Source organism: Camarhynchus parvulus, chromosome 4 (genome assembly GCF_901933205.1).
Source record: "Camarhynchus parvulus chromosome 4, STF_HiC, whole genome shotgun sequence".
In the NCBI taxonomy this organism is placed as follows: Eukaryota; Metazoa; Chordata; class Aves; order Passeriformes; family Thraupidae; genus Camarhynchus; species Camarhynchus parvulus.
This window is the reverse complement of record NC_044574.1, coordinates 36,895,648-36,913,766: the sequence shown is the minus strand read 5'-3', so window position 1 is coordinate 36,913,766 and position 18,119 is coordinate 36,895,648. Positions and strand designations below refer to the sequence as shown.

The 18,119-nt window shown below is 35.5% G+C and overlaps 1 protein-coding gene across 2 annotated transcripts in view; it reads left to right on the top strand.

Annotated features, from left to right (window-relative positions):
* The window catches only part of GALNTL6 (polypeptide N-acetylgalactosaminyltransferase like 6), a 424,063-nt gene that overhangs the window by 143,270 nt on the left and 262,674 nt on the right, over nucleotides 1-18,119 (top strand). For both annotated transcript variants that reach the window (XM_030947103.1, XM_030947104.1), the window contains exon 2: nucleotides 13,265-13,373. In XM_030947103.1, the coding sequence (XP_030802963.1) occupies nucleotides 13,265-13,373 (109 nt within the window). The remainder of the gene's footprint in view (nucleotides 1-13,264; nucleotides 13,374-18,119) is intronic.

Here is an 18,119-nt window from a genome sequence, read left to right as displayed (position 1 = left end):
ACAATAAAACTTTAATTGCAACTGTTGTTCGTAATACTTCTGACAGTTTGATCGTGGTAAAAGCTTAATAAGATTTGCTTGCACTGTGAAATTCTGTTTGAGAAGAAATCTGTTCAGTAGGTTTGCAGTTAGTATGAATGCTGGGGTGGTGGTGTTTAATTTAGTAAAAGAACTAAATCCTTTTGTTTTTCTTCTGTTAACATGGCGCATGCTAAGCACAGTTAAGTGCGCAATTTCAGTTTATTCCTTCTCCTTCACTCTTACTGGGTTTGATAATTCACCTGCAATAAGAGTTTTAACAGGCTTCACCAATCTAAACTCAGGGAGCAGGTACAGATACTGATACCTGTCTTTTGAAGGTACATATATTTTTTAATGTAAATACAGGGGTAGATGCTGTAATGTAATAAAAATACCTTGTTATATATCCATCTCTAAATTTAATTTTGAGATATTTTACAAATTACTGTTGAGCTGTTCATATTTTATTGTATGGTATGTGTGAATGATATTTTTGTATGATATATCAGAATTGTATGGTATATCAGAACGATAATAGAACAGATGTCTATCAGACTGAAAATAGAACATTTAGAAGTGAAAATTTTCAGTTAAATTGATACTATTGATAGCCTTCAGAATGTGCTGTGCTAGGCACCGCATGCTTGTACCTGATTAACTGATTTCTCAGAATTACATCCGTAAATACACCTTGGAAGCCATTCTAGTTGCTGTTTAAAGTTAAAGAGATCTGTGACTTCCAAATTGTTTTTCTCTTTTTTTTTCCTATGGAACATCTAGTGTTGAATTTTGCTTCACTGTATTTCTGCCAAATGTCTCCAAATATTGCCCAGGTTGTTTTTTCTTTTGTAACTAGAAATTTTTAAATTTGATGTGGAGGAAAGGAATATCTGCTTTTATATTTCTAGGGAGGGGTTGTGTGTATGAATAAATGATAGAGGAAGAAAGATAAATTATAAATACATAAAAAATAAGCAGTCACTTGGTTGACCTATGATCTTTTGGTTTCCTCTTTATTCTTAGATACTTCTTTGCTTGTATTTTGTGTCTACTGTCATGCAATCAGGGCGTATTACTTAACCTTTCTGTGTAACCCCTATGTGTCTGGGTTTTTGCATTATTATATTTATATCTATAGACATTGATGTCTCCAGAACAGGAGTCATGGGAGGAACAGGGGAGATCTGGATGCAGCTATTACTATGATTTTGTTTGTACTTATGATTCTTCAGTTTAAGGTTAGTCATCTTCCTCCACAAGTTGTTCTCAAGTCACTCAAGAAATATTTGTCGACTCTCCATTTGAATATTATGAATAGAACATATATTGAATTCTATTCTATTCATTCTATTGAACATGAATAGAACTATATATTTAATTACTTCCCATTTCTTTGTGTTTTACGTGGAAATCCTGCTTGTGAAAATGTGTATGCAGTTCTTAATAGCCCCTTCAAAATCAGGTTTTCTTGAATTACTCTTTTTCTTCTATTTTTATGTTCTGGTTTATGGTAGTTCTGTGGTTTTGACCTTTATTAGCTTCCCTTGTGAACTTTCTATCTCTGTATCCTAGCTAAGTCATAGCTCTCTGAAGTTTCACTTTAATATCTCTGTACCTGAAAACTCATTAATGTTTAATATTCATAGATGAAAAGTGAAATTTAATGTCTCCATGGATTCTAATATATATTAAACTGAAAATTTAATGTGTTTCCTTTTAGACTCTTCCCCAGATCTGAGGAATTTAGAAGTTCAGATTTTTTTCAGTATTGAAATATCTAGCTAAGAGAAGAGGGGGACTAATAATATTAATCCCTGTAATTGTAACAGTCATCAGTAAAAAGTCAGTTTTTAAAGAACAGCTACTTTGTGGTGGTAGCTGTCATAATATAATTTTTCCTCTGTGTGTAGATGGCAATAATGGCCCTGCTTGTAGAGAGAATTGGTCTTTTAGGGAGTCCTGGAGTTTGCCTTAGAGCCACTGAAGCTTAGCTGGGTATCAGCTCTGCTGCGGAACATAAGGACACCGAGTTCAGCTAAGGTAGTGTGAAGGGAATAAAAGTGCTTTATGTTTATGCATAGAGACTTTCCAAAGACAGAAGGGAGACTCTCCTGAGCTCCCAGCCGGGTCTGGTGAAAGTCAGCCTGCAGGCAGATGAGAGCCTGCTGGGATGAAAGGCCGGGGTTAACTGGTCCTGCAGCTGTGACCCAGCAGGAGGCTGCAGGAGGGTCTGCTGCCTGGAGTTTGCTGGAAGCTGGCCCTCAGACAGGGGTCATCAGAAGGGTCTGTCACACCCTGCTGCACCTCCTGCTCTCAAGGGGGAGAGTGTAGTAACATCTCTCTGGCTGCCGTGCTTTCTGCAGCATTTAGTGGCTCTTGAGCAGACTCTGTATGAATTCCTCGGTGCAATGCCACGGGATGGTCTGAAGTACAAGATGTTTGGATGTAGTAACTAACATTAGCATTCTCAAACTTTAAAGGTAACATCATAGGAGTTGTGTGAATTGACAAAAATTAGGATGGCCATATTAATTTATGTAACCACAAATTTAAATACCTAGCTTTGGACATGGGATAGGTCCTAGTTCTTGAAAAACTAGACATCTTAATTAACTCTGGAAGTGAACTCACATTGGAAAAGAAATATTTTGCATTTTAAGGAGGACTTTTTCAAAATCTATATAACTAGCTCATAGCAAAGGTGTATATAGATTTTCTTCCAAAAGAACTATGGTAATTAAATTTAATGCTCATCTTCATTGGTTGTTGTGGGTTTTTTTAAAAAAGGATTTTATGTTGAAAAACTTTCCTCATAGCTCCAGACCTATCAATTTGGAGTCTATACAGTAAGGGGAGAGAAAAATTGAAGGTCAAATCTTTGAAGCTGCATTTGAGTTACAGTAGCTTACGCTGCTCAATGATGTGTAGCCTTCATTTCCTACCAAGAGAGTGGGAGACGAGGAATTAGAAATTAAAACTCACTGTATCAATCAAAGCTGTTCACCTTACTTTAATATGCTTTTCACATTCTGGCTGTTGATAAAATTAGATTTAACTAATCACAGTATTCCTTTTAATGAAATATACTGTGATTGGTTTTTTTAATTGAAAACTATTGCCATAAAATGGAAAGGTCATCTTAAATGGCATTAGATAGAGCAGATCATCAGTTTGTCCAATATCAAAATTTTTGGTTCAGATGAAAAAAAAAAGAGGTTTTTGTTTGAATTTGAACCTCTCGTAAGTCTTCTCTCCTACTGTTGTTCATGGGGATGGATTTCTTTGCATATATGAATTCTTTAAATATGCTCTCACTGCTAGGGGAAAGCCCAGCATTTATTCAGGTACAACCAGAAGTACAAGATGTGTTTGATCAAAATTGCTAGTGGTTTGGTAATTTTAGGTAAATGAGTCCTGTTGAATTTCAGTGTCATATTAGGTTTATAACATAATTTAATCTTGACTATCTTAATTATTTATAAACATTTCAGTCATTTGTCTACTTTAATTAAGAGAATTCACTGCTGCTTCATAAAATAGTATTAGGTTGGATAGGAAGTATGAAGTATTCATGAAGCACAACATGGATATGCAAGGCTATTTTATTCTCAGACAGGGAAAAAGCATGTTACAGTAAATAACTTAATTTTGCTTATTTTTAGGAAATGTAGCCTCCTGGTACTTGTCTTAGTTCTTAATCCATTTAGTAATCATGTTTCTTGTTGGTTTGTTTGGGGGTTTTTAATAAGCATTTTACACTTGCCGTTCTTAACCTTATCCAATTACTAACAAAGTAGTGCTGTTCTCAAAGTTTCATATATTTCAGGGTCAGCAACAAGAGCTAAGAAGTTGAAAAAATAAGATTAAATCTAGGAGAGAAAATAATTTTCATGTCCATGAAAATGTAGCTGCTAGAAAGGAAATATCTTATTCTTGTCCCTGGTGAAAAAACAAAGAAATGAAGGCTTAAATTATGGCAAGTAACGCAGGTTAGATGAAAGGGGAAATTTCCTAATTGCAAGAATAATGAAGTATTGAAGGAAATTGCCTTGAGTGCTTGTGCAATCTCTGCTATTGGAAATTGGCAAGGGCAGATGTGATTTAGGCATACCCAGTCCAGATCTGAGGTGGGGTAAGATTATACCTCAAAGGAACTTATAGATGCATTTTTATGATTCTGCAACTGATTGTTGAACTTCACAAAAAACATCCTTTAAATTTTCTGTAGTAGTCAATTTATTTTGGTGTTATTAATTTACCCGTTCTTGCAATTGACTGGATTCACTGAAAGGTGAGCCATATCTCATCTGGTTTAATATATTAAGATATTTCTTATATCATTTTGTTATTGTTCCATTGCTAGAAATTAAGAGTGAAAAACTTTTACTCACATGAAGGGAGTATAATAAACAGTGCTATTTTGTAAAATCTCCCTCAATTTACTTAAATTTTAGAGAGTTACCTATAAAAAGAAGGAAGTGTGGGAATAGCTTGACATAAGAACTCTTACAAAAAGGTAATGATTGGGGGACTGAGTATGTAAAAGGTATAGGGCTAAGTCAGATTGAGAGAGCACGATTAGACCTAAACAAAAAATAAAGTGAAAATCCAAAAAAACTAAAAGCTAATAATAGTAGTAAAAAGAGGTATGGTTCAGACTGGAAAAAAAAAATGCAATATACCTGCAACCTGACTTTACATAAGGAAGTTAAACAATGTCTTTAGCTCAGAGCTTAGGAACTGTTTTAAGCAGACGAGTCTCAGACTTCCATGACCATCTGTGAACATGTACAACCACCAAAAATTTTAGTTCCTTTAGGTGCAAATTTCGTTATGCTGGAAGCACTAGGAAGGCTGTCTTTGGTCTCAGTAAATCTGCATTGAGTTCACGCAAAGCACAGAAATTGTCATGCTTCCAAAGACCTTCCAAAGACCTTGCATAAGAGGTCTCCTTATCAGCTTCGTGTTAAGATGACTGAACAAGAATGTAAACCTGTCAGTCATGTTTAATCGGCTTGTTTTCTGCAGCAGCCTGTGGACTTTGTTTGAAAATCTCTTAGACAATGGAAATTACTATCCAGTGCGCACATAAGAAAAGAATTCTGAGAGATGGAGTAATAATGCATATGCTGCAGCATCAGAAAGCCAGCTGATAAGAGTGTTTTCTCTCATTTGTGCACATTAGCTTAAGGTCTTCCTTAAAGTGCAAGATGATAATTCTTTTCCAACATGGCGTCATTACTTTTGTTAACTAAACATTGAGGGGTTTTTTCTTAAATCCAATGTAACATAAACTGCAAATTAAAAAAATGGTTATTAATGCCAGAAGCTTGTGTATTCTCCAAATAGGTGCCTATGGAATATGAATTTCATTGTGGCATAGATCAGCAAGAAACATTAAAAATACTATTCAAACAAATCTATATTTTCCTTCTATTATTTCTAAAAACGTGCAGACAAATGCATAAGATAAAAATACTTGTTCAAAAATCTAGTACTTTCCTTTTTGAACAATTAAAAAATTACTCCTGGAACACTATTAGCTTCTACATATACTTGGATGCATCAAATTAAGTTCTACCTTGTGTTGTAGTCAAAAATAGAGAATAATCTATCTATAAGTAGTCAAAAATATAGAATAATCTATTGCTATAGAAAATGATTATTTTGTAACAACTTTCCAGGTAGAAAATTTGGCTAAAGTTAGTTTCTGCATCTGACCTTTCTCTTACGTGTTTCTCCTATAATAGAATGTGAAAAAAACCCCAAAGAAATAGCTATTTCTACTGAAAATATCGATCAGTGACAATAATTGGTAGATATCTTTTTTCTAGTATTACTGAGTCTGCTGGATCAGTGGTTTCAGGTCTGCTGCAAAGCTGTTATCAGTTGTACCACAGAGATTTGGACAATGTTCCAGTTATGCTGCAACTCCTATTTTTATAAGAGGTGCACCAGAGGAGAAAAAAAAAAAGAGAGAAGTTGCTTCTGAAATTATTCTTTTACTTCATGAAAGCAACACATAAGTTGAATTTTACTTATCAAGGGTAACCTAGCTGTAGTGAACATTCTTCACTGTTCTTAAAACCTAAGAGAGAATACTCTTATAATAAAGGAAATGCATAGGCAAATTACATCAGAAGTTATCATAAGAAAATAAGATTTTTAATCACCACTGAGCAGATAAAGCAATAAATGTATTCCTGCTTAAAACACCTGACACTTGAATCCTGCAAAAAGCACTTTTTATGTTAAGTTAATGCTGTAGCCAACACAAAACAGTGTGACAGCATAGTAAAAATATAAAGACATTTTTCTAAACTTCAGGAAAAATATGTATATTGAGAGTCTATTAAGAAAAAGCACTGTCATATCCTTATTATTCAGCCTTTTAAAAATTGCAGAATTACAAACAATGTGGTTCTTCCCATGAACATAGGGTTCTGTTTTGGCTTTGTGATTTGGTGTTGTGTTGGTTTTCAGTTTCGTTTTGGTTAAGGAGAAGAAGGTTGTTTACATAAAAGAACATACTTAAAATTTTCTGTATCCATGTGCCATATAATTAAACACCTCAGAAACATGGCATATAATAAACTCTTCCAGGAGTCACTCAAAGCCATTGTTTATATTGTTCATCAGGATAGTCTTACAGATCTTTTTTGGTTCTAAACCAACCAATACTGGCAAAAATCCTGCTGAATTTCTTCAAACCCCTTTCAGGTCTTTTGATGTTAAAAATAATTTCTGAAAAAGATAGTTGTTAAAAAAATGCAGCCTTAACACGATTTTAAGTATGATTTTTAAACTTCCCGAAAATGAACAGTCCAGTATGGATGCAGGCTCTTCTGCAAGCTGACCCTGTGGTGCTTCAAAGTCATCTTCAGGTGAAAAAGAGAAAGCAGTACGTGGTCAGCATGTGCTCATTTAGGTCCATCATAAACGCTCATGTTACTTGAGTTTGGTTTCTTTTCCTTGAATTGGAAATGATACAAGTGAAAATAAAACAAAAAATAGGTTTAGGTGTTTTAGTTATTGATCAAATCAATCAGCCGGTAGAAAGAGATGGGAGTTGCATGATCTGTGGAATATTTTCTTTTATTTTTCTTTATTTTCCTTTAAGTCTACCTCCTGGCCTACAGTCAGTTCAAATTGTGTCATTTGGAAAGCCAGGGTTCACTGCCAGACTTTCTAGGTCACCTTTGGCAATTCAGGTTTCATATTCAACAGATATGGAGTACAAACTCCTCTGGAGTTCCATGCTCATGTTTTAACTTAATCTTTTTTGCTGCAGTTTTGTGACCTGAAATATATAACCATAGTGCAGCAATAACAGCTTTTTTATACTTGTCTATAAAAGTCTCTGTAATGAAATGCTTGGGGAGCTTGGCATTTTCTAAATAACATTATTAACAGCTTTGATTTGGAATTGATGGCATGATGCTACTGGGTTGTCCATGATAGTCTAGAATCTACAAGCACAAAGAGTGTGATATAAGTGTCTCGAAAATGAAATAACCTCGAGTCATTCAGATGTCACAGACTAAATCAAGTGCTGCCCTTTTTTTGATGTGCTGAGCTAATTATTTCTACTAATGTAAATGTCAGTGCAATGAACACTTATTTGCTGTGGCATAGCAAATAAGTGGCACAGGAAATCTGAGCATATGAAGAAATTCATCATGTCCTGAAATCTCTATTATGTGGCTTCAAGCCAAGGATGTGGAAAGCAATTCAGTTTCACATTTTTTAAAGTGTTTTAAAAGTACATAAAAATGGAATAAAAATAAAAATAAAAGGCAGTAATTATACCACAATGTATTTTGATTTTTTTCTTTTTTTTGAAATATTCTAGAGTTAGAGCCTTTACCACCTTTTCTTGATAGTAGTTCTCTACGTTTTACTGGTGGCGAACCTTGGCTTCATCATCAGTGCCTTTCTGATGAGCATCAATTTTGGGAGGCAGTGGCTGCCCAGCAGGGGTGCAGGACCAATGGGAACTGACTGGGGATAGCACTGAGACCTGGGTTGCCCCTTGTGCAGGGCAGCTGCTGCCCACCCCAAAGCCTGCCACTGCAGGTACTGCAGCCAGTGCTTCCCACCCAGCGGGACAGAATCCCAGAGGAGAATCCGAACAGGAAACATGTAACCTGGAGCTTCAAAACTATCGCCTGATATTGTTAGGCCATGCAAAAATAATGCCTGCTCCTGCTATCTTTAGGGAATATTCATGGTGGATCCAAATTGCTACATGTAAAACTTTCATTTTATGGCAATGGGAGCTTCATAGGCACTTAAGGGCTGTGTTGTACCCGTTCCCTGTGTGTGGTACTTACACACAGGTCTCAGTTCAGATAAGGGACCTTTTTTGTTTTTTAGTCTGGCATTGAAGAGATACAGGAAAGAAGAGCCACACAGGCAAGTGTTCAGAGCTTAAGCATAAAGGTGTAGAGATGAGATAGTGTCATGTGTGGGGTTTACACTTTTTCCATCAATCAGGCTGCCTTACATCAACGCATCATTAGGGCAAATAATATTTTTGTTTTCATCTTTAATATCCTCACCCCTTCACTGCACTGGAATGGATTTTGCTTGAGCACTTGACTTCAGATTTGGCTGCCATAGTGCTAAGATTTCACTTTGATGATCTTGTGCTAAAGTGTACCATAATCAGGAAAAGGGGAAATCTTTCAAAATAAATTTTTTTCATGACTCTTCCAACTGCTGGGGACGAAGCTTCATGAAAATATCTGTCTTCACATACTTTTGATAATAACAGAAGAGAAATTTGCTAAATGAACATATTGTGATTTTGCAACTGATATATAATGAACATATGGTCTTAGACCCAGTGACACCATTCGTTTAAAAGTTATCCTTAATTTTATTTTGATGAAGGAATTAATTTAATTTCTCAGTGAGTTCTGGTTCTTTTGTTATTGTCTTTTTTGATCAGAGTAGTTGATCAGAGCTTAGAGTCCTGAGAATGATCTGTGTTAGAAGGGTACAAAAAAAGTAGTGAATTATGTGTTTTACACAACACTATTTACAAACACTATACACAAGCTCTTATTCCAAGAACAAAGAGGAATCAAACAGTGGTTATTTTTATGCTTCTCCTGAAATATCCCCAAAGGTGTCTAAGTACTTCTTCACTGCCTTTATTTCCCGTGTGTATCTTTTCCTGAGTGTGAAGAAGTGCTTATGTCTAAATAAGATTATTTCTTAAAATTCATTGAACAATTGGAAGTGGTTATGCTGATCATTATATGATGTTTTGTTAGTGCAGTATTCAGTTATATGTTGGTGTTTAGTAAAATGTCCCTAGAGCCAGTGAGCAAATCTTCAGGCTCAAACTAAATCTGTAATTTCTGTAATATCTCTTTTTTTTTTTTAAAGATGCATTTCCATTGATATATCCTCTTCCCTTGCCTGAGTCCTCTCTAATTGTCTGCCTCCACAGAGTGAAATTAAAAATAAATGAATGATTCAATGAAGGCACTTGTTTCTTCGTTCAAGCTTTCAAATGTCAAAGTAGAGAAGCATTTTTTTCCTCTCTAAGGGATCTAATAGTATGTGAGTGAGTTTTTGGTAATAGCTCTATTTTTTGTGCTTATCATATTCTCTGTAATTGAACCAGATGTTAAGTCTTCTCTGGAGGAGAAGAGTCTTCTCAGTCTATGTAGTACCGTATCAGTCTTGCATCCTAAAAGATTTGAGGTTAATGTGAAAATGAAATAGTAAGGCAGATGCTGTATGTAATGTTCCTGTAGGTGGGTAATCCCTTTTGGACTGAAACACTTAAAAATGTGTAACTCAGAGGAACATACTGCATGTAACAAATGGTTGGATGATAAATTGTTGTAGGATTTTTTTGACAGTCAGTCAAAATCCAACACTTTGTATGCCATAGGATATTTGCTGTTGTAGTAGTTCTGCAATGATGAAAATGGTTCATGAGGTCAAGGCTAAGGGCTGTAGGGACAGACTGCACTATTTGTGGGTGATGTCAGAAATGTTTGGGAGGGGAAAACCCTGAGTATGTTTCAGCTGCTTAGCTGAGCTGGTTTCTCACCCATCTGTATTGATATGTCAGTAAAGTATTAATGTAAGCTTTACTTTTGTGTTAGGATGAGGTACTGGGGAGAAGCAGGGGCAGGTGTGCCTGAGTCTTCTCACATATCTTGGTTTCCACAAGGAAGAAGCCTTACTTCATGTGTAGGAAGGAACCATAATGTTCTGAAGTCTAAGGCCCTTATGTATACCAAAAGACTACTAATGCTCTTACAGGCACACATAGAACTAACGTTTCACATTATCCATGGAGTGTTGCTGCCATATAAGTGCATAAACACCTAGGATGTGCAAATACCAAATGTGTATTTCCAGAATACCACGTCTCCTAAGATGTATGGTTCGGTAGTTTGCCTACACCGAGATAATAATCCTTGATAAATTTTTTCTTTTACGGATTGGAACCCAGCCTAATTTGGTTATTTGTTTAAACACCTAAACACATTTTTGTGCTGAATTAATTATGCATTTTATAGCATAAATTTAATAATTTTGATCTGTTTATACGTTACTCCGAAAATGAAGAATTCTTTTTGTTGCCTTCTTTAGCATTTGTACATGTGTGTTGTGGTTAATTTTATTTCACTTGAGTCCATCAGTTTGTAGTTAAATATGTGTTCAACAAAAATTCAGAATCCGGATTTACTGGCACACTCCATCTTTTGATGTCATATTCACCAGCTCAGAACTTGCTGTTCTGAGATGGGATGTAGAGTTGTATGGGCTTTCTTGTATGCATTTTTTCAAGTAGCAACCCTTGGTGGTTGTTATTATCCAGCCATTACACCAGAGAGTCAGCCTGTGTATAGCTAAACCAGAGCTGCTTCTAATTTGATGCAAAACACTTTAAATTGTCAAGGTAGCAAAAAAGATGGAGAACTGAGAAACAAAAAGTATATAGGGAGAGAACAAATGCTAGAATAAGAATATTCTTTTTCTTTTTTTTTCTTTTCCTTCTTCCACAGCTAGAAGCGCTTTAGAAATGGGAGCTCTTCCAGTCATTATCATCTGGGTAAAAGAGGCATGTAAGCATACTTAGAGTTTTACAATGGAGCCTTTTAGCAGTTTTAAAAAATTTCAGAAACTGTGTTTTAAGGTCTTTCAAAATGCAATTTGTTTACCCTTAGGTAGAAGTGAAATGGAGAAACCCATTTTCTCAAGTTCTTTTGTATCTTGTTAAACAACATAGCAACTTGAAAAAAAAAGAAAAAAACATCCTTCAGTTGCAGACGAGGGAGATATTTAGTTGAGGGACTGAAGGCAGTTCAGATTTCTTCAGAGCTAAAGAACTTGCACTGCAAAACTCTTGCTCTTCCCAGAGAGTTTGTCTATGCAGCTTGACATCCCTTTCTAAGCCCTGTTTCATGCTCACAGCACAGGTGAAACTAGTGTGTACAGAGTGAATTCTGTGAAGTCCAGTCCCTGTAGGGTCACAGCGCTCAGTCAGATTGAGGCGGTGCTGTCTGAATGCTGGTTTTACCAAGTGACACATGAGGTCATTCTATTGAATTCCCCTTACACTGAAAGGATGTTAGAGCTGAAAAATTGCCATGATACAATGTGAGGGAGTTAAGGGATTTATTAAAAAGAAATCCCAGGAATCCAAACAATACTCTCAGTAGTTAAACCAGAACTTCTGATGGCCCCAATTCAGCGGTTTGTTTCCTGTTTCATCTTAGGGCAATGTTACCGTTCCAAAATACGAGCCACAGCAAGACTTCCATTATTTTTTTTCTATCATATGATATTTGGATTTATATTTATCCTTTTGCTAGATTAATTTTAGTGGATATATTTATTTAACTATATTATGCTTGCAAGAGTCTCCTGGTACATTAGACTTGTAAATGCTATCAGGTAAAGTAGTTACGTGTAATTAATATTTTTAAAGAGTAATGGCATCAAAATGCAAATAGATAACAGGAAACCAGCTGTAAACTCTACTCCTCAGCTTTCTTTCAGTGTCCTGCAAACTTGCCATTTAAATAACTACTTTTAGGGAAAGAAGCTAGCACAGGAATAAAAGGTCACAAAACTAAACTTTATCCTGCTTTTGGTAGTTGAAATTGTTGTTCATTTTTGGTTCCAAGTGATTCACACCAGCTGTGCCCATACTGAGAAGGGTACAAGTTTAATTGAAGTGAATCTGTCTGGGTCTGACTTTAAAGAACCAGTTACTGTTTCAGAGTAGATTATTTTAGAAATTTGTGCTTAAGAGTCATGATTAATGCTGTTGCAGCCTGTGCTCTACCTTATGCTTCTGACTTTAGAACCCAAGCAACTTCATATTACTATTAGAACATTAGCCCTGTTTGAACTCAAAAATTATTGTAATTAATTATTTCATTTTAATAACATGAAAGGTTAGATGTTTTGATAACCTGACGTTTTTATCAGGATGTATTAAGTTCTTCACTTCTTTCATGTGTGAACCTCTGACTTTTATCATATTTAAATATGTCAACAGTGGTTTCTTGGAATATGTCTGCAGAAGTGGTAATAGAAGAATAAACAAACTAGATTGCAGTTTGGCATTATGTAATATAAGTTACATACTTTAATACTAAAACTTAAAAATGTAGGCCATACTAGCCAAGTGTGATGGATTTTCCTCAGTATTTCAGGGGTTTGTTGGAGAGCACTGAACTCACGGCACTTTGCCCTGAATATCCAGCATTCTCAGCTGACCTTGTGTGAATAACAATAACTTAGTAGCAGCTATTAAAAAAAAACTTAGCAAAAAGTAAAAGGGGAACATTGTAAAGTGCAGAGTAACTACAACTCCAATCTTGCACAAGTGATACTGTAAAGAAAAAAATCCAAGTCCTTCATGTGTTGAAGGATAAGGCATTTTTGAAACCTGTTCAGTTTGAGTGGTCCCTTTAATCTCCATGAGCTTCTTGCCAGGCAGTTATATCGGAACATTGCTGAAAAGAGAAATGTTAAGCTCCAGACGTTTGATATACTTCAAATAATTGTTTGTCAAGAACTAAATTCACTGTGTTCTCACAGTATTTAGAAAAGTAACTTCATTTATCACAGTAAAGTTTCAGTATTTGCATTGAATAAACTGAGTATGGCTACCTGCCATATTATGAGGGTTTCTCTGTAATAACATGAACCACTTATGTAGGTATATATTTATTTGTTTGTTTATTTACTCTTTTCACAGACACTTCCTTTGGGGCTGGGAGATGGACAGCTCTTTACCTGGACTGATGGCCTGAAAAGGAAGGACTGGCATGATTATGAAAGCATTCAAAAAGATGCTATGCGTTCAGGTATACATGAGTTCAGAACAAATTGAAGTGGCTTGTTTACTCATTCTTTCTCTCTCTGTTTGTTCTTTGAGTCCTTTAGGAGGCATTCCTAACAGCTTTCTTTTGATTGCAGCAGTGTCACAAGGTCATCATGTTCTGAATTGAGAGGTCAGACCAAGCACATAGCTTATCTCTGAAAGTAGCCAAGTGACAATGTGTTCCCTGCTAGTAACTATATAATGATTGTACAATCACCAAAAATGTTATCAACAAATTATTTTCCCTGTTGAAGTCAGTTGTCAGACTTTGACCAAACAGAGTGTTGGTTTGCAAAAAGACGTGTGTTTGCAAAAGGACATGTGTTGCAAATAAAGTCAAATCATCAAGTCGATGAACAAAACCCGAGTTGAGTAGCTATAGCTGCCAAGAACCTTTGACACTTCTACCATTCGATCCTTTAGTCTTGTTAAGCAACTTCATCTCATTCTGACAGTCTACAATTATTTGAAAATAGGAGAAAATTGTGTTTGCAAATAGACTGAAGGACACTTTGTTACAGTGAGTAGTGTAATTTTAACGTACCTTCACGTGCTGCATCCCATATGTGCAGAGAGTATGCTCTTTCTGTCATCAGAGCATGTTCAGATTTGAATTCTTCTTTTACAACATAATATACAGCTATTCAACATAAGATGAATTAAATTAGAAGGAAGGAAGAGAAACAGCAGTCGAATTACGCCTTAATCAGTGTTTGAAAGTCATTATTTTACAAAGGCCAATCTACTATTGTAAAACAAATTATGCTGTCTTGATCCCACTGTCTTGAGACAGCCAAAACCTCCCCCAAAATATCTCTATAACTGAATCTCGTTGACAGATTCATAAGACTTGGTAAGTATTAATTTTTCAGGAGCCTGAGCTAGTAAAATATTGCAAGTGCATGTTAATTTTTTAAGCTATTTTTCCCTTTCTCTTTTGAATCTTGATCACTAACTAAAGAAATTATCCTTTCCTCCCACATGTACTTAGGAGGTAAAAAAGATAGGGAGGAGAAGCAAATTATTCTCGGCAATTTGGTAGTTGTCAGATCAATAATTGCTGTGTTCCAAATTGCTACATGTAAAATGACAAATATGTAAGAGAGAATGTACAAAGTAAAAGGAGCATGTATGTGGAAACTTGCATATCTGTAGGGAATATCCTTGCTGGTTGGAACGGGCGCGCATGGATGCTTTGGCAATGTACTTTAATTTCTAAATATGTAATGTGGACCCCATATGTTTCGGACAATAACAGTAATACTTTTCTGATGGCTAGCTTAAAGCATTGCCGGTGTAATGCAAACCATTGCATGGAGTTGGCTGAGAAACTGAAAAAATGTGTTATGTAGCTTTGTAATTCCCAGTCCTAAACCTAACGTGATGACTGTAGTAGCATGTGAATATTAAGATATTCTGATTTATTTACATTTGTGTGTTTTACCATTTGTTGAGTTTGATATTTGAGAGATATTGTCTAAATAATTTATATTTCTCATCATTATTCAATAGATTAAAGTACCTTTTAATGCTCTTTTCTTTGAAAATCACAATATGGTAATAGAAATGCAAAGCTAGATCATCTTGGTGCACTCTTTTGGGACATACTATGTAATTTTTCTTCCTAATGACATTAGCTGAAATTATTAGGTAAAACAATTAGTTAAAAACTAATAGTTTTAACTATTAGTTAAATAAATAGTTTTAGTAAATAGTTTAAGTAAATAGTTAACTATTAGTTAAAAATCTGTTTGAAGACATGGTGTGAAAGGGCTTCTCAGGACATTTCAGAAAAGGCAGTCAATGCTTGTTGTACAGAAAAGAAGAAAGGAGCGAAGTATTTTTTAATTCAGTCTGTCTGCTTATCTGTAAACTTATGATTTCCTAAACACTGAGAATATGGATTTCATAATTTCTAATTATGGAGAGGTACTAATTTCTTCATGACTGCTACTGTTTCATGGACAAATATTTTGATCCCTTCTCATTCCACCAATTAAAACCCATGTTTATGAATTTGGTCTTCCCTCTTGAAGTCAAGAGTAAACCCTTTTGCAAGACGTGCAGAAGAAAAAGGTATTATTCCTATTTATTTTAAGTGTTTGTTACTTCACTTTTTGTTAGCATGGTGGTACTAATTGAGAAGGTACTTGAGGGGGAAGGATGAAGAGGCAAGACTGTACACATAGCCAGAACTTAATTTAAAAGCACTTTTGGAAGTCTTTGTAAAGACTTACAATCCAGTTCTAACAATATTAGTTGGTTAATCTTGATAGAAAAATTCAAGAAGACAGGGAAATGCTGTTGGGTTGCAGAAGGACTAATTGTTATACTGTTGGTGGGACAGGGAAGTTACCTGTTTAGTTGCCAGTTATTCAAGCCCTGATTGATGCAATGTCAGAAATTCCTTCCTTATATAATGACTTTCCTTTCCTATATAATGACTCAAATATACTCCTTGTAATCTTATCAGTACAGAATAGATGTAGTGAAATGAAAATTAAGTTATTCCGTCAACCCAATCACTTCCATTCTTCTCTGTATATTAGCTCAAAACCAGTGACTGAAATATAGCAAAGGAAAGCAAAAGTTAACCTTAAAAACAGTTGTGATAGATACTTGGGAAGGAAGGAAAAGAAAGAAGTTTAATTGCTTCCATTTTCTAAAGTGAGCCATTAAGTCAGTCAGATATTACAATGGAGTGGGAGGGAACAAAATAAGCTAATCAGAGAAACTGACTTTATTGGAGTTTATAAGTCATGCCAGCTTTTGACAAGAAATCAGAATTTAAAATAAGACCTAAGACCTGTTTCTATTAATTTCTTTTCCTTTGGGAATACAACTGATGACATGCCTTGATGAATAATATGCTTAATTTGCATTAAAAATAGGAGAACTGTAAACAAATGCAAATCCTACATCTGTCAGTTTTTGTTTTAGTAAGTAATAAACAATGTCTTCTGTATATCAGAAGAATGATCTTGCTTTGGATTTCAGAGTGGTGCATGAGCACAGCCTGCGTAGCAATGACCCAGGTAGCTCCTGGTGTGTGTGTTAGCCCAGCTATGGCAATGCCTGCTGTGTCAGGGCACTGTACCTATATCTCTACAGAGGGTAGGGATCCTGCATGCTGAGGGCCCTGGCTTTGCCATGAATCAGTTACTGTAGTTGCCATTTCTTTGTTTTATCAGAGACTTCCCTACTTCAGTTGTATGGGGAGGACTCTGAGGGCATTTCTACCAAGACGTTCATTTCAGGGTCACGGCAGCTGCTGTGGCTCTGATAGCACTGGTTTTCCATGGTTTCTGTGCAGAACTAGGAGTCTGAGATCCCTCAATGCTCCCATGAGGGATGAGAGTCACAGGAGAGAGCCGTGAAAGCCTAAGGTAGTAATTCAGAAGCATCCATGAGAAGACATGATGTTAGTTTCACCTCTGTCTTTATGTCCTGGGTAGTGAGACTGAAAGACCTCAACAATCAGTTAATGTCATTGTTCCTTCATTTCTGAAAGTTATTTCATCTATTTCATGCAAGAAATTCTCAGCTTTATCATCAAGTACAAGTAGTAGCAGTAATGATGAATTGCAGCTCTTCTCAGGCAAGAGGAAGGATTCCTCAGCTTTTGAAGAAGTGCAGATTGAATGTTTATGTTCAAGTATGGTGCTGTTTCTGATCATGACAATTTATTTCTAACTACTAGTGATATTTTTTCCAATGTAAAGTACTACAAAAGGGTAACAGATTGAATAGGAAAAAAGGGGGGGAAAAGGTTTTATTTCTGAAAACATGTAATCAATCCTATCAGTGATATTAATAGCTGATAAGATAGACTATATACTGCAAGTGGGTTTTGTTTTCAATTTTTATTCTTTAAATACAGTCTGATTTTTTCCTTTATAATGCTTTGGAGGTATTTTTGTCTGATTGCATGTGTATGCTGAAATGATTACATTCTATGAGGTGGATTGAAAATTTAGTGTAATAAACTAATTTCTGAGGGAATGTAAAATAGAAGAAGCTGTGTTAATATAAATAAAAGCCTTTGTCTTCAAAAGAAATCTGCTAAGTAATAGAATAAGTGGCTGTCAATATTTTTATGTTTGACTGTTGAGCCATTTTGGTCTTGTCTGCTAATAAGATCTCAAAGGAAAAAACCTTTTAGGAAGTACTGTAACACCTAGTGTCTATTCCAGCAGTTACTGAGCCATTTGCAGTCTTTGTTCCTCCTATTTGTACATTTAAATAGCATGTGGAAGCTTTGTGGGGAGGGAAGGAATGAAGGTTGTAATTCTTTCCTGTATTCAGTATTGCCTTTACCTTTCTGTTTCTTCCAAATATTACCTTGACTGGGAGAAGAGGATTTTAGAGGTCTTGACCTGTTTGTGCCTCAGTGTGGGCCTTTAATAGAGATTAGTTCTATAAACAAACACACAGTATGTTCTATAGTTCAACAAACATTCTTACAGATTAGTTTTATAAACAAGCTAAGCAGAGATGTTGAAAAATACCTGACTTGTACATGTTTGTGATGACAGTGGAAATAGATTTGGAGCTCTGTATTCTTGGCATGGAATGTCAAAAGAAGGCAAAAGACATGAACACTTTAGTACAAGCATAACCGGTAGGGAACAGCTGAAATATGACTTTAGTGTCACTTAAATTGTGCACTAGTGATCCTTTTCCATCACTTTTGCTCAAATATTTGGTTAATCCTTATAATAATTTTGAA